At 49.6% G+C, this 26964-nt stretch overlaps 1 protein-coding gene across 3 annotated transcripts in view; it reads right to left on the bottom strand.

The window, feature by feature from the left end:
• Positions 1–2939: 2939 nt before the first annotated feature.
• The window catches only part of Cul4a (cullin 4A), a 44403-nt gene continuing 20378 nt past the window's right edge, over positions 2940–26964 (bottom strand). For all 3 annotated transcript variants that reach the window (XM_052162429.1, XM_052162427.1, XM_052162428.1), the window contains 12 exons: positions 24897–24964; positions 21460–21578; positions 20568–20760; positions 18378–18482; positions 18107–18217; positions 17944–18029; positions 17399–17506; positions 14005–14118; positions 9766–9871; positions 9242–9414; positions 8297–8449; positions 2940–4135 (listed from right to left, as the gene is read on the bottom strand). In XM_052162429.1, coding sequence (XP_052018389.1) covers positions 4040–4135; positions 8297–8449; positions 9242–9414; positions 9766–9871; positions 14005–14118; positions 17399–17506; positions 17944–18029; positions 18107–18217; positions 18378–18482; positions 20568–20760; positions 21460–21578; positions 24897–24964 — 1432 coding nt within the window. In that variant the 3' untranslated portion in view covers positions 2940–4039. The remainder of the gene's footprint in view (positions 4136–8296; positions 8450–9241; positions 9415–9765; positions 9872–14004; positions 14119–17398; positions 17507–17943; positions 18030–18106; positions 18218–18377; positions 18483–20567; positions 20761–21459; positions 21579–24896; positions 24965–26964) is intronic.

Here is a 26964-nt window from a genome sequence, read left to right as displayed (position 1 = left end):
TCAGGACCTTTGGAAGAGCAGTCAGTGCTCTTAACCTGCTGAGCCATCTCACCAGCCCCAATAATTTTTTTTTAAGATTTATTTATTTGGGGCTGGAGAGATGGCTCAGTGGTTAAGAGCACCAACTGCTCTTCCAAAGGTCCTGAGTTCAAATCTCAGAAACCACATGGTAGCTCTCAAGCATCTGTAATGAGATCTGATGCCCTTTTCTGGGGTGTCTGAAAGCAGCTACATTGTTTTATTTACATATAAGATTTATTTATATATAATAAATAAATCTTTAAAAAAGAAAATAATTTATGTATTTTATGTAAATGAGTACACTGTAGCTGTACAGATAGATGGTTGTAAGCCATCATGTGGTTGCTGGGAATTGAACTTAGGACCTTCGGAAGAGCAGCCAGTGCTCTTAACTGCTGAGTCATCTCTCCAGCACCCCCATATTGTTATTTTTTAACCAAAGTTTTTTTTTTAAGATTTATATGTGTGCCCGGGGAGTTCCTGTGCACGTGTGTACAGGTGCTCTCCGAGACAGGGAATGGTGCCGGGTCTTCTGGACTACAGCTGGAGGTTGGGGCCCGCTTGACAAGCGCGCTTCGGACTGAACTTAGGTCCTCTGCAGGAGCAGGAAGAGCTCAACCCCTGAGCTGTGCCTCTGGCTTTCCAGGTTTGTCTCTCCCTCCCCTCCCCTCCCCTCCGCTACATTCTCTTCACTTGCGTGGTATACCCATAGACATATGTATAAAGGGCATGCAGGTGAGAAGATGCTGAGGCCCAGGATGGATCCATGGTAGAGTCCCCGCCTGGGTTCTGTCCCAGTGCCATAAAGCCAAACAGAACCTACAGACCGGGGGTGAGCGGCACACGTCTAAAAGTTCACATCAGGACCTCCAGGTCACCCTCAGCCACAAGGCAAGTGTGAAGCTAGCCTGGGCTACACAAGACCCTTTCCCCTTCACTCTTTCACACACAGACCGAAACAAAAACAAGATGTCATTCAACATTAATTCTAGTCTACAAAAGTGAATCTTATCTGACCCCATCAGTAGAATAAAACATGGAGAATTTAAGGAGATTGGAGAGGTGACCCCATGACTGAGCTTAGTAGAGGACCTGGGTTTGGCTCCCAGTGTCTCTACAGTGGCGCATTAGCACCTTTAATTCCCGATTCCAAAGCACCAGATGCCCTCTGCTGGCCGCTGTGGGCACTGCATGCCAGGATGCAGATGCATGTATGCAGGAAAGACAGACACATACAATAAAAATAAATCTGGGCAGAGCGATTGCTCAGGGGTTAAGAAAACTGGCGGCTCTTCCAGAAGACCTGGGTTGTCTCCTCCACACCCACACGACAGCTCACGGCCATCAGTCCCAGGGGTCCCACTCCCACCTCTGACTTTCACAGGCTCTAGGCAAACACTCAGTGCACAGACATGCATGCAGCCTGTATTAGCCAGGGTTTTCTCTGGGCTCTAGAAGAATAGAACAGATGGAGTGGTCTCCAGGCTCTGGAGTCAAGCTTGTCCAACAGTGTTTCTTTGACAGAAAGTTCAGGAATCCAGAAGTGCTCAGTCCAAGAGGCTGGATGTCTCAGCTAGTCTGCACTATCTCACTGTGTAGGAATCTTCCCTCAAGGAGGCTCTAACACCAGTGGAGGGATGCCTCGGCAGCAGGACGCATGAAGGTACCAATGACAACGAGGGCAAGCCGGCGAATCCCATGTCCTTGATGTAGGCTGCTGCTAGGAGGTGGTGCCAGATTTAGGGAGGGTCGTCCTCCCACTTCAAATGATCTAGATTTAAGATGAGTCTTCCTACCTCAAAAGATCCAATTAAATAAAATCCAATCCCCTCACAGATGTGGCCACCCGCTTGGGTTTTTAGTTAATTCCAGATGTAAGCGACAACCAAGAATAACTATCACACAAGCAAAAAGACACCTATACATATTTTTAAAGAAATCTTATATATATATTTTTTACATTTTTTAAAAATGTATTTTGTGCTTGCAGAGGTCAGAGAGCCTGCTGGCATTGGTTACCATCTTCCGTCATGTCAATTTCTGGGATTGAATTTAGGTTGTCAGGGTTGGTTCCAAGTGCCACGACCCACTGACTCATTTTAAAGTGAGAGGTAATTTGTACCCAGATGGCTGGACATAACTTCAGGCACTCCCACCCCCATTTTTTTTTTTTTAAATCTAACTACTTATGACAGTTTTCCCAAGTGGTCTGGCTGCATGACTCACACGTTCAGGGGACCCTCCTGAGAACCGCTCATCGCTACGCATCTCATCCTTTCTCATGCTGCTGCTGAACAGCCTTTTGTCACAGCCTGTGTGGTGGGAAGGCCACCCGACTCGGTGCTGTCACCACTCTTCATTTGTTTCTCTTAGGTTTTCTAGGCAAAGTTCCTTGAAGTGCAGTTCCAACCTTAAAGCTCTGTCTGGGTGCCTTTGAGTTGCCATTATTTTCTCTGCTGTTCCACGTTATTTTAACTCTGAGAAGTCACTGAACAATGTCCTTGTCCCAATGGCAAGTGAGCAGCTGCGCAGAAATGAAGAGAGTGAAAGGTCCGATCCCTGCTCCTCACAGGTGGCTGATGTCTTGCTTACTTGTGCTAGTGGTGGAGGAGAGGGAAGGGGCAGTCGCGTGAGGGTGAGGGTGACAGGCCTCACTTCTTTTGTCTGACTGGCTAGCTGTTAAAGCTGCCAAGCAGTCAGGAGGAAAGAGCAGTCTGCATACCCAACGTTTTATTAAAGTAATTTAAAGGCCAATTAAACTAGTTTTATTCAAAGTAAGTCTACATTAAATTACAATATTAACAATCTGTAGACACAATGAACTTAAAAATAAGAAGTAGAAATAGAAATCTATTTGGTCTTTCAGAGACCACATCATAGAACTCATAAATGAAAATGTACAAATATAGAAATGATACTTAAAGAGTAAGGGTTTTAATATGGGGGCCCAAAAAGATGTCATATCTTAAACATGCATGTTTCAAAAAGGGAGAATCCTTTAATAATTTAGCATAAAATCGAGTTATATAAACTTGGTATATTCCAGAAAATATTGCTTTAAACACTTATACATGATCAAAATTCCTTTGGCTTTTAATCAAAATGAAACATGCTACTTTGTAAAATATAAAGTACTTTTAAATGTTGCAAAAGTGTCTGCCATCATCACCATGCCAACAGTACTACGGAGCCTGGTTCTTGCTGCTCAACCCACGTGTACACACAGTATGTCACCAGGAACCAACAAGTCCTTTGCCTTTTGACAAACCTAACTAAGCTCCAGAGAGTGCCAGGGCAGAGTTCCCAGAGGTCTCTATAAACCAGGCCCACTTTATTATGGTAATACAAACTGCAACTTCAACAGTCAAACAGCAGTCACCCAAAAGCCAAACCAGGACCTCCACACTCAACCAGCATGGAAACAAACAGGAAACCCCCAAGCCCCTAAACAAACCACAAGCAGCCCTCTGGGTGAGCTGTATCTCATGACAGACACGATGGCCTCTTGACACATCAGGGACCTCACTTAGAAACCTGATTTACAGAAGCCAAAGTTTCCAACTTTCTGAAAATACTCAGAAAAGAGGCCACTGCTCAGGTGCAGAGAGCCGAGAGGCAGCCTGGGCAGTCTCTTCCCATGCCCACCAGCCCAGGGCTCTGAGTCTTCATCTGGGGAAGAACACAGCATCTAGGGTATGTCCACTGTGTCCCACTCACACACATAACAAACCAAGCCTGTGGCTTTCTGCCAGAGGTACAAGAGCTTGTGAAGAACTTCTCAATGCAAAGTCAGAGAGTAACAGAAACAATAAAGAAGAAGGGGAGGAAGCAGGGAGGAAAGATGTGTGTCATCTCAAAGTCCTTGCGCCCTGGGAAGGATGAGCCAAGAACCACATCCTCTGCTCCGAATCCAAGCGGCCACAGTCGGGCAGCTGCGGGGACCTGGAAACAGCACAGCAGCTCCACACTCTCAGGTACTTCTAGTGTGTCTCACTGGGAGACGGCATCAGCTGGTGCGTCACGCCACGTAGTGGTACTGATTTGGACTGTCTTTGTCTCGTTCCATATAGTCTCTGTCTATAAGTGACTCAATCCGTTTTTTCAAATCTCCAGGCTAGAAAAGAGAAATTAGACATTTTAGGGCACTGAACCTAGAAACACAGGCCCAACATCCTATATGGAACATGTAACAAAAATACGCAATGCTACGGCAGATATACTTACACACAGACACACATCACTGATAATTATGAAATGATCATGTTAGCTTCATATTCTGAACAAATGTTTGCACAGGGTTGACTACACCTGGCTTCTCCTCCTCACATGTAGACAGACCCTATATATTGCATGCTCTCACATATTTGGAAGGAAAATCTGATCATGTTTTGGTGGGACATTCTTACCTTGCTGCTATTATTAAAAACATGTATTTATACTTTTTCTTTCTTTTGTAAGGAAGTAGGCACATGCTGTGCCCCTGTGCAGAGGCTGAGGACAACAGTGGGACTTAGTTCTCTCCTTCCACAGTCTGGGAGGCAGTGACTGAGCTCAGGTTACCAGGCTTTGCCACCAGTGCCTCATCTGCGCTACCCTTAGGGCCTGTGCGCTGCTCCTGCTCAGAGCTGCACAGGGCTCTGCTATGCTGTCCAGGCTGACCTTCAACTCACTAAGTGGCCCAGGGTGGATTGAAATGTGCGGCACTCCTCCTGTGTCCCCAGGTAAAGGTTCTAGGCGTACACCACCGCTAGCCATCTTCATCCTTGGGAAGCACCTTTTCCATGTGCTCCACTCTAGTCATTCCATACATAACAGATATGGCACTCTACACAGGGTGACCACAGATTCTGAGTGTTCGTCTAAGTTACTGCAGAAGTGTACCTGTCACTGTTACTATGCAGGCCTATTACAGAGCTTGTTCTCACTGCTTTAACTCACCATGTGGGTAGAAAGCAGGTGACCAGCCACACACACCTGGCCCTAAAGTGGGTGACCAGCCACACACACCTGGCCCTAAAGTGGGTGACCAGCCACACACACCTGGTCCTAAAGCAGGTGACCAGCATACACACTTGGCCCAAAGTGGGTGACCAGCCACACACCTGGCCCTAAAGTGGGTGACCAGCCAGCCACACATACCTGGCCCTAAAGTGGGTGACCAGGCAGCCACACACACCTGGCCCTAAAGTGGGTGACCAGCCAGCCACACATACCTGGCCCTAAAGTGGGTGACCAGCCATACACACCTGGCCCTAAAGTGGGTGACCAGGCAGCCACACACACCTGGCCCTAAAGTGGGTGACCAGGCAGCCACACATACCTGGCCCTAAAGTGGGTGACCAGGCAGCCACACACACCTGGCCCTAAAGTGGGTGACCAGCCAGCCACACATACCTGGCCCTAAAGTGGGTGACCAGCCAGCCACACATACCTGGCCCTAAAGTGGGTGACCAGCTGCACACACCTGGCCCTAAAGTGGGTGACCAGGCAGCCACACACACCTGGCCCTAAAGTGGGTGACCAGGCAGCCACACATACCTGGCCCTAAAGTGGGTGACCAGGCAGCCACACACACCTGGCCCTAAAGTGGGTGACCAGCCAGCCACACATACCTGGCCCTAAAGTGGGTGACCAGCCAGCCACACATACCTGGCCCTAAAGTGGGTGACCAGCTGCACACACCTGGCCCTAAAGTGGGTGACCAGGCAGCCACACATACCTGGCCCTAAAGTGGGTGACCAGCCATACACACCTGGCCCTAAAGTGGGTGACCAGCCACAGACACCTGGCCCTAAAGTGGGTGACCAGCCACACACACCTGGCCCTAAAGTGGGCGACCAGCTGCACACACCTGGCCCTAAAGTGGGCGACCAGCTGCACACACCTGGCCCTAAAGTGGGCAACCAGTCAGCCATACACACCTGGCCCTAAAGTGGGTGACCAGGCAGCCATACACACCTGGCCCTAAAGTGGGCAACAAGTCGGCCATACACACCTGGCCCTAAAGTGGGTGACCAGCCAGCCACACACACACCTGGCCCTAAAGTGGGTGACCAGCCAGCCACACACACACCTGGTCCTAAAGCAGGTGAGCAGTCAGCCATACACACCTGGCCCTAAAGCGGGTGAGCAGCGCACACACCAGCCCTGCCTTTGTTTTCTTTTGTGAGACAGGATCTATCCTTGAAGCCCTAGCTGTCTTGGAAGTCTCTATGAGGACTTGGCTGGACTCAAACTCACAGAGATCTACCTGCCTCTGTCCCCAAGTACTGGAATTAAAGGTGTATACCACTATGCCCAGTGAAAGAACAGTCTCTATGGCTGACTAAAACCAGAGCCAAGTGCACAGCCTTACAATGTCTCTGCCCAAAAGGCGCCTGCCTCCACTTCTGCTGCAGTAGGAAGCAAACCTTCAGCACTTGGGAGCAAATGCCTTCTGTTGAGGGGAGCATCATTCAAACAGCAACCCCTCCTCTTCAGTGGCGGGCCAGCCATGCATTTTACAAGATATGGCCGACCATACAGATCAGCTATAAAAGCATGTGTGCTCCAGCTCTGCCCGTCGGTCCACTCCACTCCACACTTAGTTACCAGGTTCCGACACTCGCAAATGACAGATACCCTTCCTTGGGGTAGAAACAGCACAGCACAGCACAGCACGGGCTGTGCCACCATCATGGAGGGCAGAGGTTGGGCACTCGCCTCACCTGTGCTTGAGCTACTGACTCATCAGTCTGTCTGTCTGTCTGCCTCAGTGTGACCTCTGAAAAAAGTCCAACTCAGGTGTCACGCAACCAGGGGACTTCCAGTCGCTGAAGGGTACAGGTCCTGAGAGTTCAGTTCCTTCTGAGCTGATCATGCATTTTAGACTGCGTTTTATAATGTATTTTTGTAATACTCCCCTAGCTCATCCTGTATTTCACATGCTACAGAACTAAAAAGTTCTAGAACTAAAAAGAAGAGGGACAAGAAGCCCGAGGCTGACTTACATCTCCAAAGTAGGAAATGCTACAAAAAGCTTATGAATGCTGAATCTAGCACCTACCACCGCCACTGCCACAGGGCTGGGGAGTGGCCCTAAGAACTATGGTGAGGGAAGAACATCTGTTCTGACATCTTGTGGCCGCAGCCTCTGGGGAGATCTGCACAGGGCCCTTGTCATCATGTGTGCTGGCCTCTGCTCCACCAGCACTGTGCTGTCAGTCAGATGCCAGGACACTGAGATTCCAACAAGCTGGGGATGAACACAGCACCTAACACGCAGCTGTGCCCACAGTGCTCACCCTAACACCCAGCTGTGCCCACAGTGCTCACCCTAACACCCAGCTGTGCCCACAGTGCTCACCCTAACACCCAGCTGTGCCCACAGTGCTCACCCTAACACCCAGCTGTGCCCACAGTGCTCACCCTAACACCCAGCTGTGCCCACAGTGCTCACCCTAACACGCAGCTGTGCCCACAGTACTCACCCTAACACCCAGCTGTGCCCACAGTACTCACCCTAACACCCAGCTGTGCCCACAGTACTCACTCTAACAGCCAGCTGTGCCCACAGTGCTCACCCTAACACGCAGCTGTGCCCACAGTACTCACCCTAACACCCAGCTTTGCCCACAGTACTCACCCTAACACCCAGCTGTGCCCATAGTACTCACCCTAACACCCAGCTGTGCCCACAGTACTCACCCTAACACCCAGCTGTGCCCACAGTACTCACTCTAACAGCCAGCTGTGCCCACAGTGCTCACCCTAACACCCAGCTGTGCCCACAGTGCTCACCCTAACACGCAGCTGTGCCCACAGTACTCACCCTAACACCCAGCTGTGCCCACAGTACTCACCCTAACACCCAGCTGTGCCCACAGTACTCACTCTAACAGCCAGCTGTGCCCACAGTGCTCACCCTAACACGCAGCTGTGCCCACAGTACTCACCCTAACACCCAGCTTTGCCCACAGTACTCACCCTAACACCCAGCTGTGCCCATAGTACTCACCCTAACACCCAGCTGTGCCCACAGTACTCACCCTAACACCCAGCTGTGCCCACAGTACTCACCCTAACACCCAGCTGTGCCCACAGTACTCACCCTAACACCCAGCTGTGCCCACAGTACTCACCCTAACACCCAGCTGTGCCCACAGTACTCACCCTAATACCCAGCTGTGCCCACAGTACTCACCCTAATACCCAGCTGTGCCCACAGTACTCACCCTAACACCCAGCTGTGCCCACAGTACTCACCCTAATACCCAGCTGTGCCCACAGTACTCACCTTCACTGGAAATTTCAGCTGATTGTATAGTTCAGAAACTAGGAGGTTATGACCAAGTGTCTTCCGCATTTTCATTATTCTGACTATAGCAGCGTCGATCTGGTACTGTCTATCCTGGAATACTCTCTCTGTGGTGCTAACCTGTTCTTCAACCTGGACAAGAAGAAGGGAAAATGGAAGGCATGTCCAGATGCTTCAGTACCGCCTCGTACTGACAGGCATGGTCTGGCGCAGACTAAGGCAGGCTTTGTTCTGCTTTACTACATTCTAATTTATTCCAGGAATGCTCTTAATTTTTCACAAGTGTACAACTCTAACACTTGGAAAAGTGATTGTAAAAGCCGTATTTTTCTTCTAAGAATGCTTATATCAACAACTTCGTAGCAGCACAGGATGGTTGTAAGCCATCATATAGACACTGGGAACCCAAACCAAGTCCTGTGAAAGAGCACACACTGTCATTAACTGTGGAGACGTCCCTTGTTGGGCCTCCTTAGACCACAGTACTGAGTATTTTGAGAACACTTTCTATGCAGCAAACTAAAAGCCTCAGGATTAGTGATACAATCATTGTCTGTGGGAAGGGTAGCTTGTGACATCACTCAGGTAATTAAACTTGTTCTGCAAATTTGTTCTTCCATCTACAATTTGTAAGAACCCCCCCACCCCCACTAAACATTTCTAGGAAGGCAATAGAACCCAGTGTGTTTGTCAGCTTCAGGTCGGAAGGGCATTTGATATAGGAAGGGATGATTTCAAACAGGTTTCTTGACTTTTTCTTCTACTGATAACATAAAATCAAAGCTTATAAAAGGACACTTCTCCAAACTCTACACCGGTACCAGGTTCAGACATGTGCTCTGACCTCTAACGGTCCTGACATCACCAGAAAAGCTAAGGACTCTTGGCGAGACCACAGGAGTGAACCAGGAGGCTAGCACTTACGGTCTCCTTCATCTGGATTTGATTGATCTTTATTCTGAACAACTTGTGTTTGAAGTCTGCATTGAAGATGAACTTGTCTCCATCTTCCACTTCCTTTCCTTTGGGACTTTTAATCAGGACCCGTGCTTTCCCACAGGCGAGAGACTGCAGTGTTCTTCGCAACTCGCTGTCCTCTGAGAGAGGCAAAGGAGAAAGAACATCACAGAATGCACAAGAGACTCAACCAGCAGAGAAACCATGGTTGTGCCACAAAGTCTACACCTTCTCTTACACCCTTTCCCCGAGTGCTGTGGATGGAACTCAGGTCCTGTGCATGCCAGGCAAGCGCCCTGGGCTGAGCCACACTTCAGGCCTATATGCTTTCTGTTAAACCAACATGGCAGTACTAAGTGTCGGAGTTGGGGTATATGCCTTAACCCAGCAATTTGGAGGCAGAAGTAGGTAGGTCTCTGAGTTCCATGATGGCCAAGGTGACATAGCTTACAAACAAACGAACGAGCGAACACCGTGAGGAGTCTTCCTACCTATGCCAGTGGCCATCTTGATCTCTTCAAAGCTGAAGCCGTCCCCCTCGTTGAACATGAGCAGCACCAGTGTCTGGAAAAGCGACACCTGGAACTCCTTCTTCCCCTGTGAGAGAATGGGGCAGCCACACAAGCTGAGCTCAGACACTGTTCACAGATCACAACAGGATGCTTCTGCATGCACTGCTTTTAGGGGATTCAGAACTAACTAACAGCTACCAGGTGAGAAGAAGTTATGCTATTGATTATAAAAGAATGACATGATTATTGGGTATTACAGGTAGATTCCTGTCTTGGAGCTGGACACAGCAATGCAGGCCTGTCAGCCAGCAGCAGGAGGCTGAGGCAGGGAACCCAGGCTACTGAGTGACCACTGCTCCTTGCATGTTAACATTACTTCCCAGACATCAGGCCTATTTGTTTGCTGCTGCTACTGTTTTTAAGACAATGGCTTGCTGTATAATCCCAGGGTGGCCTTGAACTTTCTATCCTTCTGCCTGTCTGGAGTGTGGGGTCACGAACACACACCATCACGTATGGCTTTCTGAGGCTCTGGGTGGTAATGGAAACCCCAGAGGCTTAGGAGGAGCACAGGGAGTTTGGGTGAGAGCATGGGAAAGAAAGGCCTGCAATGCTCCCAATACTTTGTTCAGACAGAGAGCAAGTGCGCACTGAGCGGCTCTGCGAGCCCTGCTGAGCGGCTCTGCAAGGGCAGACGCTGCCAGGGAAGTTCCACGGTCCTTTTCTATCCAGAATGGTCCAGTGCACACTCAGTAGCATGAGACCTAGCAATTGTGTATGGAGAAGACAAAGGGTAGGAAGGGGATTTGGGAGAGCAGCAGGGTCAGGAGCCTCTCGTTGGAGCCCAGTCCTGTTTCCATCATTTCAGGGCTGTCTGCTGTCCTCCGAGGTCAGCTCCTAACTACAGCCAGCCACATGAGTGGCACAACTCAACTTTGCTAATACCTTGCAGAAGAATGTATGTGGTACCTATAGAGTAATACAATGTATGGGTGAGCGTATTATAATAGCTCTACAAAGTAGGAACTCTTGAGTATGCACCTCGACATCTGTAGTTATATATTAAACTCTGATGTGAGCCTGAGGCTTGTCCCACCCACTGTGTGGTGGCATGCTTCTGTCATGTCCCTGTGCAGCCTGTGTTCGCGCCTCATGGAACTGCTGCGACAGCTCTGTGGTGAGCTCTTGGACCTGGTAATCTGAGAATGTCTTAGTAAGGCCTCCTACCCATCTCTAGTTTAGAAGAGAGTATGTGGAGATCTTAAAAGATTCTCCCCTTGCTTTCTTGGCACATGACAAAACTTATTCTTTGGCTAGGTTCTTTACAACAGAAGGAAGATAAACAGCTAAAACAAAGAAAGGAAGAGAGAAATGGGTGGGGCAGCTGTAGCAGCTCAGCAGAGGAGCCCGCTGCTCTTGTAGGGAACAGCACCCACATCAGGTGGTTCACAACTGTCTGCAGTTAGTTTCAGGGTATTTGGACTCCTCAGGGATACACCCCCCCCCACACACACACACACATACTTTCAGGGTATTTGGCCTGTTTTTGGACTCCTCAGGGATACACACACACACACACACACACACACACACACACACACGCAAAACCCCCTGAAAGAGGGTGCTTCCTAGAACTGAAACTAAGGCAGTAAAAAGTAGGTAACCTGGCTTTGGTCTGCACAGTCAAACTCCCACATGCCGCTCTCCATGACACTACACAGTTTCCACACTTGCTGGTCCTCTCCAGTATCCATCGGCATCCTGGTCACAGCCACACCTCACTGTGTTTTGCTCAGCAGAGAACTGGAGCACACTTTCAACACACGGGGCTTCAGGATTGCTTTCATAGTTGCCTTTCACACCTACTGCTCTCTTAGAGAGTGCATATGTGTGCTGTGTGCCTGTGTGCTGTGTATATGTGTGCTGCGTGCCTGTGTGCTGTGTAACTGTGTGCTGCGTGCATGTGTGCTGTGTGTATGTGTGCTATGTGCCTGTGTGCTGTGTAACTGTGGGCATGTGTGCTGTGTGCCTGTGTGCTGTGTAACTGTGTGAATGTGTGCCTGTGTGCCTATGTGCCTGTGTGCTGTGTGTCTATGTGCTGTGTAACTGTGTGAATGTGTGCCTATGTGCCTGTGTGTTGTGTGCCTGTGTGCATGCATGTGTAACTGTGTGCTGTGTGCCTGTGTGCCTGTGTGCTGTGTAACTATGTGCTGTGTGCCTGTGTGCTGTGTGCCTATGTGCCTGTGTGCTGTGTGCCTGTGTGTTGTGTGCCTGTGTGCATGTGTAACTGTGTGCTGCGAGCATGTGTGCCTGTGTGCTGTGTAACTATGTGCTGTGTGCATGTGTGCTGTGTGTCTGTGTGCTGTGTGCTATGTGCCTGTGTGCCTGTGTGCATGTGTGCTGTGTAACTGTGTGCTGTGTAACTGTGTGCTGTGTAACTATGTGCTGTGTGCTTGTGTGCTGTGTAACTGTGTGCTGTGTGCATGCGTGCTGTGTGCATGCGTGACTGTGTGCTGTGTGCAGTGTAACTATGTGCTGTGTAACTATGTGCTGTGTAACTGTGTGCTGTGTAACTATGTGCCGTGTAGCTATGTGCTGTGTAACTGTGTGCTGTGTAACTATGTGCTGTGTAACTATGTGCTGTGTAGCTATGTGCTGTATGCTTGTGTGCTGTGTAACTATGTGCTGTGTGCTTGTGTGCTGCGTAACTGTGTGTTGCTGTGCATGTGTGCTGCTGTGCATGTGTGTTGTATAACTGTGTGCTGTGTGCTCGTGTAACTGTGTGTATGTGTGCTGTGTAACTGTGTGCTGTGTTAACTGTGTGCTGTGTAGCTATGTGCTGTATGCTTGTGTGCTGTGTAACTATGTGCTGTGTGCTTGTGTGCTGCGTAACTGTGTGTTGCTGTGCATGTGTGCTGCTGTGCATGTGTGTTGTATAACTGTGTGCTATGTGCTCGTGTAACTGTGTGTATGTGTGCTGTGTAACTGTGTGCATGTGTGCTGTGTGCCTGTGTGCTGTGTGCTATGTGCCTGTGTGCCTGTGTGCTGTGTGCATGTGTGCTGTGTAACTGTGTGCTGTGTAACTGTGTGCTGTGTAACTATGTGCTGTGTGCTTGTGTGCTGTGTAACTGTGTGCTGTGTGCATGCATGCTGTGTGCATGTGTGCCTGTGTGCTGTGTGCAGTGTAACTATGTGCTGTGTAACTATGTGCTGTGTAACTATGTGCTGTGTAACTGTGTGCTGTGTAACTATGTGCTGTGTAACTATGTGCTGTGTAGCTATGTGCTGTATGCTTGTGTGCTGTGTAACTATGTGCTGTGTGCTTGTGTGCTGCGTAACTGTGTGTTGCTGTGCATGTGTGCTGCTGTGCATGTGTGCTTTGTAACTGTGTGCATGTGTGTTGTATAACTGTGTGCTGTGTGCTCGTGTAACTGTGTGTATGTGTGTTGTGTAACTGTGTGCTGTGTTAACTGTGTGCTGTGTAACTGTGTGCATGTGTGCTGTGTAACTGTGTGCTGTGTAACTGTGTGCATGTGTGCTTGTGTGCTGTGTAACTGTGTGCTGTGTAACTGTATGTGTACTGTGTAACTGTGTGCTGTGTGCATGTGTGTTGCACACACACATGCAGAGGTCAGAGGAGCATGCTCAGAATCCTACTGTTGCTTTCTGTCCTCTCTTGAGATAGGGTCACTCACTGTTTTTCAGTGAAGCTGGTGAAAGCCCTGTGATTCCCCCATAACTTTGCACCATGACGGGTCAGGTTAGATGTGAGTAATAATATTTATTTGTTCATTTGTATGTGGTGTGCCTGTCATGTGCATTTATGGGGGTCAGAAGACAACCTGGGGGGTTGTTTCCCTCCCCTCCATGTGGGTTCTGTCTGGGTAATCAAGCTCTGGAGCTGGGTGTAGTGCCTGTGCCTCTCCCAGCCAGGCGTCCTGCTGACCCACACCTGGCTCTTGCATGGGTGTTGGGGAGCTGAGCTCAGGCTTCCCTCATGGTTATGCAGCAAGGACACTTTATCTGCTGACTCATTCCCCAACCCTGGTAAGTAATTTGCTATTGATTAATTTACTACTGATTTTTGTAGAATATTAACCGTTTACTTGTTATTTTAATTGACCAAGAGAAGCCACTGCCGAATCATACTGAAAATAATCTGGCCTTTCATTGCTATGGAAGAAAGGAAGAAACAGGAGCTCTGGACCAAGGCCTGACCTCCTTAAAATCCGCCTTCAACACGGCATGTCCCAGCGTCGTCTGCCACTGCAGCTTCCGGCCACTGTGCTTGCCCAGATAGAACGTCTTGAATACTTCCTGAAGTCTGACCATCTGCCAAGCAAGAGACACATGGGGATACTCAGTACATCCTGGGAGTGACAGAGCTCATCTTTTTGTTTCTTTCTTTTTTGGCACAGGGTTTCCTTGTAGCTTGGGCTACAATCTCAAGACTGAGAACAAAGGAACCTTCGCTCCTCTAAGTGGTTTCTTTCACATACTGCCAGTGACAGAAGGCTAACCCGGGACACGCACAGATGCATGCAGAGCACATACTGAGTGACTTCAGAGGGCACCAAGGGAGACAGCGTGGGTTGGCAGTCACCACAGCTTGGCTAGCAATCTTTCCTGAACTTTACTCTACTTGACCCCTTATCACAGGCAGCCTTCAGACCTTGGCCTTCCCAGACTCAGAACTATATTATCAGTCTCAGGAATTCTGTTGCAGCACCAGAAAACAAACTAAGATGGATGCTTTCAAGAAAGTCAAAGAGACTTCACAGAGAAAGTATCTGCAGATCACATACAGACTCTGGTAAGAGTCAAGAGTCTGGAACATGTGAAAACACTTAAAACAACAAAAGACAACTCAGAAAAGGGATTTGACAAGACAGCTTGGCCAATACACACACGAAAAGATGCCTAATAGGGCTAGGGCTAGAGAGATGGCTCAGCGGTTAAGAGCACTGACTGCTTTTCCAGAGGTCCTAAGCACGTACATGGAGGCTCACAACCATCTGTAATGGGATCCAATTCCCTTTTGTGTGTGTGAAGACAGAGCAGTAATACATATTAATTAAATAACTTTCAAAAGGCGCTTAGCATCGGCTCCTGGGTGTAGGAGACACTGACCACACCCAGCTGGCACCACCTCTTGCCTCCTGCAGGGACAGTAAGAAAGGAGCGTGAAGGCTGATGGGCTGCCCCTCACTGCTCTGCTCAGTTAGAACCAACCAAGGCTGCAAGATCTGTCTCACTATCTGTTCAGAAGAGACTGCGGCATTCATACCCATCCTCGTAGACACATCGTGACGGTCCAGGGCAGAACGACCCTGAAGGCCCATCATTCAGTGAATGGTTGAGCTAAGTGTCTGTACACAGAGCTGAGAGAGGGACAAGGCAGCAGCACACGCTGTAGCACGAGGAATCCTGGGACGGGAAACCCCTCAGTGTGCATCGTGTATAAGCCCCGCCCCACAGCCTGGACATCAAGGGCAAATCACAGAGAACGCAGACAGCGGGTGCTGCTCAAAGGGAGGACAGGGTTAGCCACCTGGGGGACAGGGCTCCCATCTCTAAGATGGAAATTCTATGTCCAGGTGTACTTTATTACAGTTGAAAAAATACAGTACGAGGTAAGACTCCAACACCTTCTTTCTGCTACAAACCAAAAGTGTCCCCACAGACAGTTAGCAAGGGACAAAGGCCCAGGGAGCAGCTGAAGGCGCTGGGTGGCGTGGGCATCCAATGGGTAACTGAGAAGCAAGAGTTCAGTGGCAGACCTAAGGGATATGTCAAGTGGAGAAGAGCTCTTCCCTAGAGCCGAATGTTAGCTTCTAAACAGAAGGGACTGGACAGCCAATCCCATCCATCACAGTAAGGCCAATTCAGAGGGATCCTTTACACAGGCGACAGGTGAGCACAGACCTGAACGGCTTCTGAGGACCACGGGCCCAGAGGCTGGGATGAGGCCCTGCCCGTGTGCCCTGGGCAGTGAGTGCCACAGCCACAGGCCAGTGGTCATGGATGTCACAAACACCTGAGAACAACAACTTGGGAGCAAGTGTGTACTTTGGGTGTGTTTCAGTCCAGAGTTGGGCACTACCCCCACTACCCCCTCTGGCCCATAGCAAGGTGGAAGCGCCCTGGAGGGAGCTTTGGCAGAGGAAGGCTGTGTCTCTCCCCTCCCAGGGCCAGGAAGCAGAAGTGACACAAAGGGAGCAGAGCCAGGGGACAGGGGCTACCTCCAACTCCATGGACTCCCCTCACTTCCACAACCTTCTCACAGTCATCACCATCTGAGTCAGTCAACCGAATTAAAGAAGGGCAGAACCTCCTGATACAAACCTCTTTAGAAATGTCCTCAGAGTCACACATCAGGGCATGCTTCGCTAACCAACGTTAGTCCTCAATCCAATTGGGCCGACTACTCAGAGTAACCGTGGCAGCCATCGAGATAAGACTTTAGACAGCCGGCCAGCAAAGCTTGGAGGAAGGGCTTGCATTAGTGAGCACTTCCTGAGCTGAGGTGCGGATGATCCCGGGAGCCCTGCACTGAGGCAGTGTGGGCACGGGTACCCACAATTCCCGGACAGAAAGGAGATGCCATCTCCCCAGCCAGTGCCAAACACAGGCATCCTAGGAATTACCCTGCACATTCCCGGCATGTTTGCACATTTTAGAATGAGTGAAAACACCAGTGTCCTGAGAGGCTCACTGGGTTGGAGAGATGACTCTCAGAGGGCAGGACCAAGCACAGCTACCAGGGCAGAGGCAACATGGCACAAACCTACCTCAAACAAAATAAACCTGATGCCCCGTGCTCAGGCCTCTGGCAAAGAGCAGGGGCAGGCAGCACTCAGGGATGGGAGGAACAGGTCTAGTTAGGCTCAGTGAGGGCAAGATGGAAGGAAGCACTGGGCAGCACGACTGGGCAGGGGAAAGCAGATATGCAGGCTGTGTGCTGAGCTACAGGTCCATCTCTGTGTTGTGAGGAAAGTGAGGCAGAGATGGAGACAGATAGGGAAGGCCACAGAGACCAGTGAGGACCAAGCAAGGAAACTGAGCAACCAGTCTTGGAACTGGAAAGAGTCTCAGCAGGGAGGTGACCAGGTCCCGGCAGACCTGCAGGCCCCACCTTACGCTTGCTGCCCTGGCACCTGCAGTTCCTGAGCCTCTCCTCTGGAGTGGCCCTCACCCTCTGTGACGAGGATAGAGCCACTGACCAGGAGGCCTAGCCTGATGCCTCCTCTCTTGGCATCTCTGATGCTTTGGACATTTGGATTTTAGCCTCATAGAGCCCACCGCTCCATGGACCTCTTCAGGTTCTCCATAATACTTCGACTCACAGTCTATACATAAGGTCCTAAACCTACCATGCCTAAGACTCATTGTCATCGTATGCTGGAAAGCAAGGATCAGCCAGGTAAGCTGTCATTTACACGGGTGTCCTGCTGCTGGAGAGCAGGAGGACACGGGCTCCAGGACGGTGCTCTGACTGTGACTGAAGAGGCCATTTTCAAACGCTGCTTTCCAGGCTACAGAACATGGCGCGGATGCCTTGAAAAGCTTTCTCCCAGCACTAAGGTAAGAGGTCCAGCAGCCAAGCACTCACCTCTGGAGGGAGGTGCACTTCCATGGGTGTGTATGTGGGCCAGTAGCCCATGGTGAGTATGTGTACCGTGAGGTCAATGGGGCCGGGTGCACTTTGGTTCTGCATATGCTAAAAACAAAGACAGCCAAGACAAGTAAGTAAATAACTCTGCAATGCATTGACGAAATGGTACAAGCATGTATATAACTGTGTGTATACATACACACACACACACATACAGGCATATATACATTTATTTTGAGACAAGGTCTCTCTATGTATCTCTGGCTGCCCTGGAACTTGCCATGTAGAAAACAGGCTGGCTTTAAACCAAGGGATCCATCTGTCTGAGCCTCGCAAGCACGGGGGTTAAACGTGTCCTCCACCATGCCCAGCCTGGAAACCGTGTAATTTTTACAGCACAGTTTCAATGGGCATGTCCTCCAGTCTTTTGAATGTGCTCCAGTGAGGTCCAGCGTCACTGCAATGGCTATCTTCACTCAGTTTACGCTACAAATGTGTCAAACTCATCAGCCCCAAGCCAGCGTGACTAAGGCCCTGCTCACCTGCTTGAAGTGAACCATGATGTCTTTGGAAAGCTCCATGTCCTTGAACATGCCCTCCAGCTTGCTGGTGAAGGCAGCTCCGCACTCTGTACATGTGAGGGAAGGGTGAGAGAGAGCCGGCATGGCGCCCGCCTGCCCGGGGACCGGCCCGCCCTGAGCTCACCGTGCTTGAGCTTCGACAGCATGGACTTCTCAGCATCCACTGACGCGCTCTTCCCCACCAGCAGCCTTTTAGCTAAGTCTTTCTTATAAAACGCTTCAAAGACATCTTTACCTGTGCAAACAGGAAAGCCAAGCCCTGAGATACCTGGTTTACCTGCTACACTCCACGGCCAAGAAGCTCCCGGGCACTACTTCCGGGTTTGGGGGGGCGTCTTCCCATGAATGCAGGTCTGCGCGCTCATCTCCCTCACAGCGCCTGCCTCCCTTCTCACCGTGGATGAAACGGAACAGAATCATGATCTTGTCCAGGATCCTCTCCAGCTCCTCGTCTGTTGCTTCTTTGTTGCCGGCTCGTAACTTTGAATCCACATGCTTGGCTGGAAGAGCAAGAGTTCCGATGAGAAAAGGGCTGTGGGGTCAAAGCCGAGGAGACAACTGGACAGCAAAGAAAAACACACAAGAAACCCCTCGCTTCAGCCGCTTTCAATTCTCCAGGAAGCAAACAGACTTTTAAAGACAATTTGTTGCAACGTAACGAGATTGTATCTTTCCAGAACTGTAACAAATTCAGAGATTAAAAAATAATTCTTTTTTTTTAAAAAATGGTCTCAGATTGAGTTTTTACTTTTTTGTTGTTTTTGTTTTTCGAGACAGGGTTTCTCTGGGTAGCCCTGGCTGTCCTGGAACTCACTCCGTACCAGGCTGGCCTCGAACTCAGAAATCCACCTGCCTCTGCCTCCCAAGTGCTGGGATTAAAGGCATGTGCCACCACTGCCTGGCTCAGATTGAGTTTTTATTTTTTAAGTTTAAGGTTTAATTTATTCCCGTGTATGGGTTCATGTCCCTGCCGGTTTATGCATGAGCCAGGAAGGGGCGCGGGAACCTCTGACACTTCAGTCCCAGACAGCTGCCAGCTGAAATGTGAGCCCTGGAGAGCAGCGGTGCTCCTAACCCATCTCTCCAGTCCCAGACTTAATTCTTTAAAAAATATCTATTTTATAAGTGGGTGTGTTTTGTGTCACGTATGTCTGTGTACCGTGGACGTGCTTGGTGCCTTTGGAGGCCAGAGTCCATGTCTATGAAAAGAGCTGCAGTGAGGTAAATTGACTTTCTCAGAGAATTCTCCTTGAGGTCTCAGGTGTCAAGGGCAGGGGAACATTCGGGATGAGAGCATTTCACTCAGGGCCTCATGCTTCTGGGGTGACACAGAGTCAAGCTTGACAGTGCAGTACGTCACGGATGGGACAGCAAGAGCACCCTGACAGCAGAGCTCAGGACTTCCGGCAGCCATGCTCCCTGGGCCTGCTCGCCTTCGTGGAGTCTGCTTAAATTGCCACTGGGCTTCTCTGGCTTTATATTAGCTTTCTTCCTTCCTTTTTTTAAAAAGTGAAATATATCTATATCTATCTATATATCTACCTCTCTAATCTCTATAAATACCTCATATGCAGTGCACAGATGCATAATGGCTGTGTTTACACTTGCTTGTGTGGGTGTAGAAGCCAGAGCAGCTCTTGGGTGTTTTCTCACCCACTTCTCACTTTTTAGACACGGTCTGTCACTGAACCTGAAGCTCAATCATCTGGGTAGGTCAGCTGGCCAGTGAGCTTCTGGGTTTTGTCTGTCCTCCCCCAGCACTGGGGTTACACATCCCTTCTGCCCTTCTAGGAATGCAGTGACACTTTTCCTAACTAGTGGGAGATGAGTTTCAAGTCTGACAAGAAGTATACAAAGCAGCAGGTGGAGCAAAGGCTTCCTTGAATAAATACACCTGCTTGCTGTTCAGCTCAGACAAGGACCGACCGACACTGACCTTTAAAGGCTGTGCTAGAAACCTTCATCCACCTAGCTTATGACCCCACCCCACCCCCACCCCCTCCCATCCTGTCTGAGATGTGGAGCCTTCTGTGTCTTCTAAAAAGGCTTGGAGTCTCCTGAAGCACTCAATTTGGAAGAATATTTGAGGTTCTTTTTTTTTTTTTTTGAGTTTTTGTTTTGATAGGATTTCACTATATGCCTTCGCTGGCCTGAGACTCTCTATGTAGACTGGGCTGTACTCAAATTCATAGATATCCACCTGCCTCTGCCTCCTAAGTGTGAGAACCAAAGTGTGTGTGTCACTATGTCTAGCTTTCATTTTCCTTTTTTTGAGACAAAGTCCTGTCATGCATGGTCTGGAACTTGCTATGTAGATAAGGCTAGCCTTGAGCTCCCCTGCCCTCCACCCAGAGTGCTCAGGTAAAGCCCACAGCTGGCACTCTTCTATTTACAAAGCACCTAGAGGCTGCATGGTGGCTCGGCGGGGCCAGGTGCTGGGTGCCAAGCTGAATGCAGGCGTCTGACTTCATGTCGTCTGCAAGGACTCCTGACAGCCCTCCGACTCCCGCTTGAGCAGGAGCGCACGGACAGTGTCAGCGCATTTGCTTAAATGTAAACAGAAGGGTCTGGGGCTGCTCTGGTACCAATGAGCTCTGCAGGCTTGTTTGGTCTCTTGTTGATGAACGTCTCGAAGGACTCCTTCATCAGGTTGATGAAGCGCTCGTTCCTCTGGAAGCACACCTCCACCACGTGGTCCACTTTGTCCTTAAAGTCCAGAAGGTCTTGGACCATGTCTTTGTCTTTCTCAGGATTGATGACAATGGTTGTCCCAAAGGTCTACAGCAACAAGAAATAACTAAGTCAGCATCAGGCTTAAGAGGCAAAATGTATCTTTTGCTGTCTCACAACATGGTGTCAGGCCTGCTTTCTGCACTCTCTGCATATGCTCAGGACTATGGCCTGCTTTCTGCACTCTCTGCATATGCTCAGGACTATGGCGATTTCTAGTATCCCTTTAAGCAGGTGGCACCTGGCATTCAGATGTCTGGGATCAGCCCCAGGCAACTGTCCTAAAAGATGCTGAAGGTGCTATACTGGTAAGCGATGGGCACAGTGCTTGGGTCACACAGGCAGGAACTGAGGCAATAAATCTTACATTGGGCTTACAAACCCAGCAGGGCAGGCCAGACTGGAAGGCTGGTTCACAGGGAGTGAGATCAACCTGGTTCCTCCCAGCCGCTGGCTCCTCCCAGCCGCTGGCTCCTCCCAGCCGCTGGCTCCTCCCAGCCGCTGGCTCCTCCCAGCCGCTGGCTCCTCCCAGCCGCTGGCTCCTCCCAGCCGCTGGCTCCTCCCAGCCGCTGGCTCCTCCCAGCCGCTGGCTCCTCCCAGCCGCTGGCTCCTCCCAGCCGCTGGCTCCTCCCAGCCGCTGGCTCCTCCCAGCCGCTGGCTCCTCCCAGCCGCTGGCTCCTCCCAGCCGCTGGCTCCTCCCAGCCGCTGGCTCCACTGTGTCCCCAGTGGCCTCGTGGCCATGTGTACCTTGATATACTCGCTCCAGTGCTGCAGCAGCGCATGCTGCCCCCCCTTCACCCGGCTGAAGAGTTGGTACATCTGGGTGAGGTCGGGCACCCTGTTCTCATCCAGCAGGTGCTCGAGCCCTAGTGGGATGTACAGGACAAGTCACTGCAGGAAGGCAGCCGTCACGGACGACACCAGGACAGTCCACACTGCGCAGCAAGGACGTGGCCTGCAGACCTGAAGCACATGCTCGCTACGCTCGCTATGTCTGTTTGATGACACGGGTGAGCCTTACACTTCTGAGCGCACGCAGAATACATCATTTACTAAAGCCCTGATTTCACAAAAGGAACGAGTCAAAAATATTTAGCCAAGTGTTTTACTATGAGAAGTTCATGGTGCAAATTATTTTAGGTTTTGTCTGTCAGAAAAGCATTTGTTAAAAGGCTGTTTCAGAGACTGGAGGGATGGTTCAGCAGTTAAAGCACTTGCTATTCAGTGGACCTAGGTTTGCTTTCCAGCACCGGTACGGTGGCTCACAAATATCACTAACTCTAGTTCTAGGGGATCTGATGCTATCTTCTGACCACTGTGGGCACTGCATACATGTGGTGCATATACACATGCAGGCTAGACACTCATATGCATAAAATAAACCTGAACTGAAGTTGGTTAGACTTTTTTAGTTCATTAATTTGATTCACATAATAAATTGTAAGACAACTAAGTATTTACCCAATATTTCAAGTATTCAGTATGGCATTTTAGAATTTTTAGGTATACACTGTGGCAATTTGTGTGTATGTGTATGTGTGTGTGAAAGAGAGAAAGAGAGAAAGAGAGAGAGAGAGAGAGAGAGAGAGAGAGAGAGAGAGTACTCAAATGAGATTGAATGCCTTTAGAAGGTGTACAAGAGCACTGAATGTCCTAGAACCTGTGTTACAGTGGGTGTGAACTATCTACAAGATGTGTGAGCTCCGTGAGCTCCAGTCCTCTGTGGGGTTACAAAGGCTGTAACCGCTGTGTGCACCATTGCTCAGCCAACTCTTTATTCTTATAATTATTCATTTTAATTTTTAAAAATTCTCTTCTGTGCCATTTTGAACTCCCAGATGTTAAGAACAGAGAATAAATTTCAGTCCACTGTGCTGTCGTGCTGTACGGTGACGCCCCGTCCTCTTAGCAAGAGCTTGCTGGTTGCTTTAAGGCCACTTGGGTGACCCCAGAGATCCTAGAAACAACATCCCTAGGATGCTGAGGCTTTCTTCTGGTCTTCCTGGTCTACATCTAGAATCATGCATTCTCAAACAGCTCTTCATTTCCTTAGTGGAGACAGTTACCCACAAGTCACGCCGCCTACAGTACAGGTGCTCATTCCTAGCACACTGGGCACTGTTACTATACTTTAAGTGGACAAAACTATTAAATACATTAAAAGAAAATCTTTTTAAAGGCAAGTTTTCACACTGTTCTTGGCTAACCTGAAACTTACTACATAGACCGGGCTGGCCTCCTGAGTGCTGGGATTAAAGGCATGCACCACTATGCTTGGCTAATATTTCTAAAATCATTTTAGGAATTCTTACCTTTTCCTTCTGTTGCTTGGTCCAGGCCTCATGCAAACTAAATACATATTCTCTAATGTACCCCCATGCTAAGTGAGTACTGTATCACTGTGCTATATCCCCAGCCTTAGATTATGTTTATTTCCTGTTATTCTTAGGATATGTCCCACTAAGGATATACTCCTTAAAGGAAAAATTCAGAAATGATATCTGAACAATGCATGCCTGGAAGTGAAACGTCAGACAAGCTGTAGGAGACGGCTCTCTCCTGTCACAAGCAGGTCTGGGGATCCGACCTTGGTTCTCCCAAGCTTGGCAGCCAGAACCTTCATCAATGCAGCTACTTTGCTGTCTCTTATTTTTCTGTTTTAAAAGATAATGTTTCTCTATGTAGTCCTCACCATCCTAGAACTTTCCATGTGAATCAAGCTGGCCTCAGATTCACAGAGCTCCACTGTCTCTGTCCGGTGCTAGGTTAAAAGCTGCCCTTCCACACCTGCCCTCCAATTCTGACTGTGTAAATGCAGTTCTGAATGCGCTGCTCTCAGGAAGTGACTGAGAGTGTGCACTGGGCAGGCTTGTGTGTGGCCTTGGTCCTTCTCATTCGAAATGTATTGAGAGCCTAGCAGGACTGCTCTACACGAGGGCAGACCGAGGGCAGAGGCCTGGCACACTCCTTCTCCTGGCCTGGTTTACTTGGCTACTGTATGGAAGTCCCACTTTCACGTGTCTCACAGACCAGCACTAGCATCTGGCGAAGCAGAATCTACCAGCCACTGGCAGGAGTGGCACTTCCTCAGAACTAAACCCCTTCAGACTCTCAAAGCACAAGGGAGGGCTACCGTTTCCCATCACAACTAAATGACCTTAAATGCAGAACAATTCAGTTTTGACAAGTGACGCTGGTATCTGAGTGTTACAAAAGAGTGGCTATGTTCATTATAATTTCTGGAGGTGTACAATCACTGTGAAGGTAAGAAAACAAAACAAAAGCCACTAAACCAAAGGACTGAGCCGAACATGTCTATACTAAAGCGACAAGTACAGACCATGGGAGGTAGGTGGGCGATGGAAAGACAGTGCGCTATGGCTTTAACGCTATGTGCAAAGTGGTGCAATGCCCTCTAAAGACAAACGTGAATCCCTCCCACAGGTCTTCTCCAGATACCAGAGCTATCTCTCCCTCTAAGTCCTAGCCCTCTCCAGTTAAGTCACCCTCTGGGAAGAGCCCAGACTCTTGTGATGCTCATGGTAACCTAGCATGCGCTTATGAAGAACTAGAACAGAGGAAACTAAAGGTGACAAATGAAGAAACGGCATGAGGCCCTACTGGGCTGGAGATACTGACGGCTGTAATGTGATCAGCACACACTGTGTGCATGCAGCGACCTGCTGCACAGAAATGTTCTACACGATGTACTCCACAAGGGGGAACCAGTATTTCACAAAGGAAAAACCTCCCAAGGTGGTTTAGCCAAGTAGGGCTGAAAATCACTAGCCTTCAGTTTGCCTGTTTTCTCCAAGACAGGGTTTCTCTGTGTAACAGCCAGACTGTCCTGGAACTAACTTACGCTGTAGACCAGGCTGGTCTCAAACTCCGAGATCCATCTGCCTCTGCCTCTGCCTTCCGAGTGCTGGGACTAAAGGTGTGTGCCCACTGCTGGCCAGCACAGGTCTTCAATTACATGGCAAGCGTGGCGATGCACGCTTTTGACCCCAGCTGTATCATTTAACCATGAATTCCTTTGAGGGCTAGCACACTTATTAAACACTTGTCACAATGGTTTGTCTTATAAAATTAACCATTTGTGAAGTTATATACAATGCTCCCAGAGTTTCACAAGTTAAAGGTTAGAATTCAGTGTAAAATCAGAGCTGATTGGGAAAACCTACCTTTCTGTAGAATTGCTGTCAAATGTTCTCCTAACAGCTGTTTCTCCACACAGGCAATCAACGGTTTTCTGAAAAAGCAAACCAAAAGATGTCAGTTGCAGAGGCTGGTTAGCTATCGAGCGAGAGTTACCGTCAAAGGCGGCAGCTTGTGGCCACTCGGACAGAGGGCTAAAGTGTAAGATTCCACTAAACTGATGGTTACTTAGGGGTTTGCTGATGACTCTACACCAAATTTCTATTCAATCTATTCTTTTGGTTTGTTTTTTGTTTTTTTGAGACAGGGTTTCTCTGTGTAGCCCTGGCTGTCCTGGAACTCACTCTGTAGACCAGGCTACCCTCGAACTCAGAAATCTGTCTGCCTCTGCCTCCCAAGTGCTGGGATTAAAGATGTGCGCCACCACCGCCCAGCACAATTTATTCTTTTTATGAGACACGCTCTTAATACATAGACCACGCTGGTCTTGAATGCATGTTTTTTCTGTCTGCACTACCCAGTGCTGGGATTACAACCATTCACCACCACACCTGGCTCCTGAAGCAGCATTTCTAACACAACTTGTTCAATAATACAATAGGTTCAGCAACAGTTGGCAGCGAGCACCTGAGGCGCCTGCCTGCCTGTGGTGTAGGTACGTGGGTTCGACACCCTGGGTTCTGACCTTTTCCTCTGCCCTTCATGGTTTAGCCCCTGATGTCACTTGCTAAAGCTTCCTGAACCACACACAAACTCTAAAGCAGTCTGGAGCCCTGCTGTGGGAGCTCAGGGATGCAGTCTAGAAGCGGGCAGGGCACACCCAGCAGTGCTGTCTGCAGTCCCATTGGGCATGCCTACTGTGGCTCTGCTGTGTTCACTCTCATGCTGGCCTGCAGGGCAGGGTGTCGTCATGATGCTGAGGCACCAGCAGGTCTAGGATCTATGGGCGTAAGTATTTTCTGTGGCAAATGACCAACTCTGTCAGGATCCAGACTCTGACTTCTCTCCTCACGATGGCCCCCACCCCATCTTCCTGCATACTCTGCCTTCCACTGCGCTGTCAGCCCGGTCCTCACCGCTGTATCACAGAGGAACTGGCAATTGTCTCATCTGCTGTCTGGTCTGAGACAGTCCTACAGCTCCACTCCTCGCCCTGACCATGCCCACGCCCGCGGTTAGTGGGCAGGATTCTGCTCATGGCGGCAGCCTGCTGTGAGGTCTGGGCTCATGCGCAGCACACAGAACAGAGCCTGAGCACCGCAGTGACAGGCACAGCCCACCCACTCTCCTCTCTGTACAGGGTCTGTACAGAACTCACTATGGAGACCCAGTGAGTCCTGAACTCACAGACATGCGCCCCCCACCACACCGACCTCCTGGCTTCTCCACACTCAGTCTTCTCAGAAGAGCACAGAGAATGATTGACTTTTGACACTTCTCAAGCCCTCAGTTTAGAGTTCATAAGGAACACTGCTGGGGTTTAGTGCCCAGTACCAGTGCTTTGAATGAGGCACTGTGCACACACCACAGCACGTGTGTAGAGGCCAGAGGAACCCTCACCAGTCAGTTCTCTCCCTCTGCTGCGTGGGTCCCAGGAGTGCTCGGGGAGTCAGGCTCGGCAGCAAGTCACCGCGTCTCCCTGTGCAGCCCTGGCTGGCTGACACTCACTATGTCTATGAGTATAGTTTTGAACTCAGATTCACCTGCTTCTCTGCCTATTGAGCATTAGATTAAAGGTGTACACCAACTTTCTACAAGGAACTTTTTAGCAAATTTAAACCTCACAGGCACGGATGGCAAAGGAAGGATTATATCCCAGCCTCCATGAAAATGGAGTTCAGAACTTGAGTGGCCCGAGGCCACCACTTTGAGGGGATCCCAGTGTAGCCCCTGCTTCCCCCTGGCTGCTAACAATCAGCCCCCATTGTTGGTACCAGGACTGCTGTCACATAGGCAAGAGTGTGACCTATGTACCTGTTGCCAAGGCAACAGCTACCACATTCCCAGAATCCATTGGGCTCACCTTTACCTGCGACCACATCACCTGCCGTGTATATATAAGAGATGCACACCTGCCCCTCTCTGCCCCCCTCT

This window comes from Apodemus sylvaticus, chromosome 18 (genome assembly GCF_947179515.1).
Source record: "Apodemus sylvaticus chromosome 18, mApoSyl1.1, whole genome shotgun sequence".
NCBI classification, from domain to species: Eukaryota; Metazoa; Chordata; class Mammalia; order Rodentia; family Muridae; genus Apodemus; species Apodemus sylvaticus.
The sequence above is the reverse complement of the archived record's forward strand: the minus strand, read 5'-3'. Positions and strand labels throughout refer to the sequence as shown.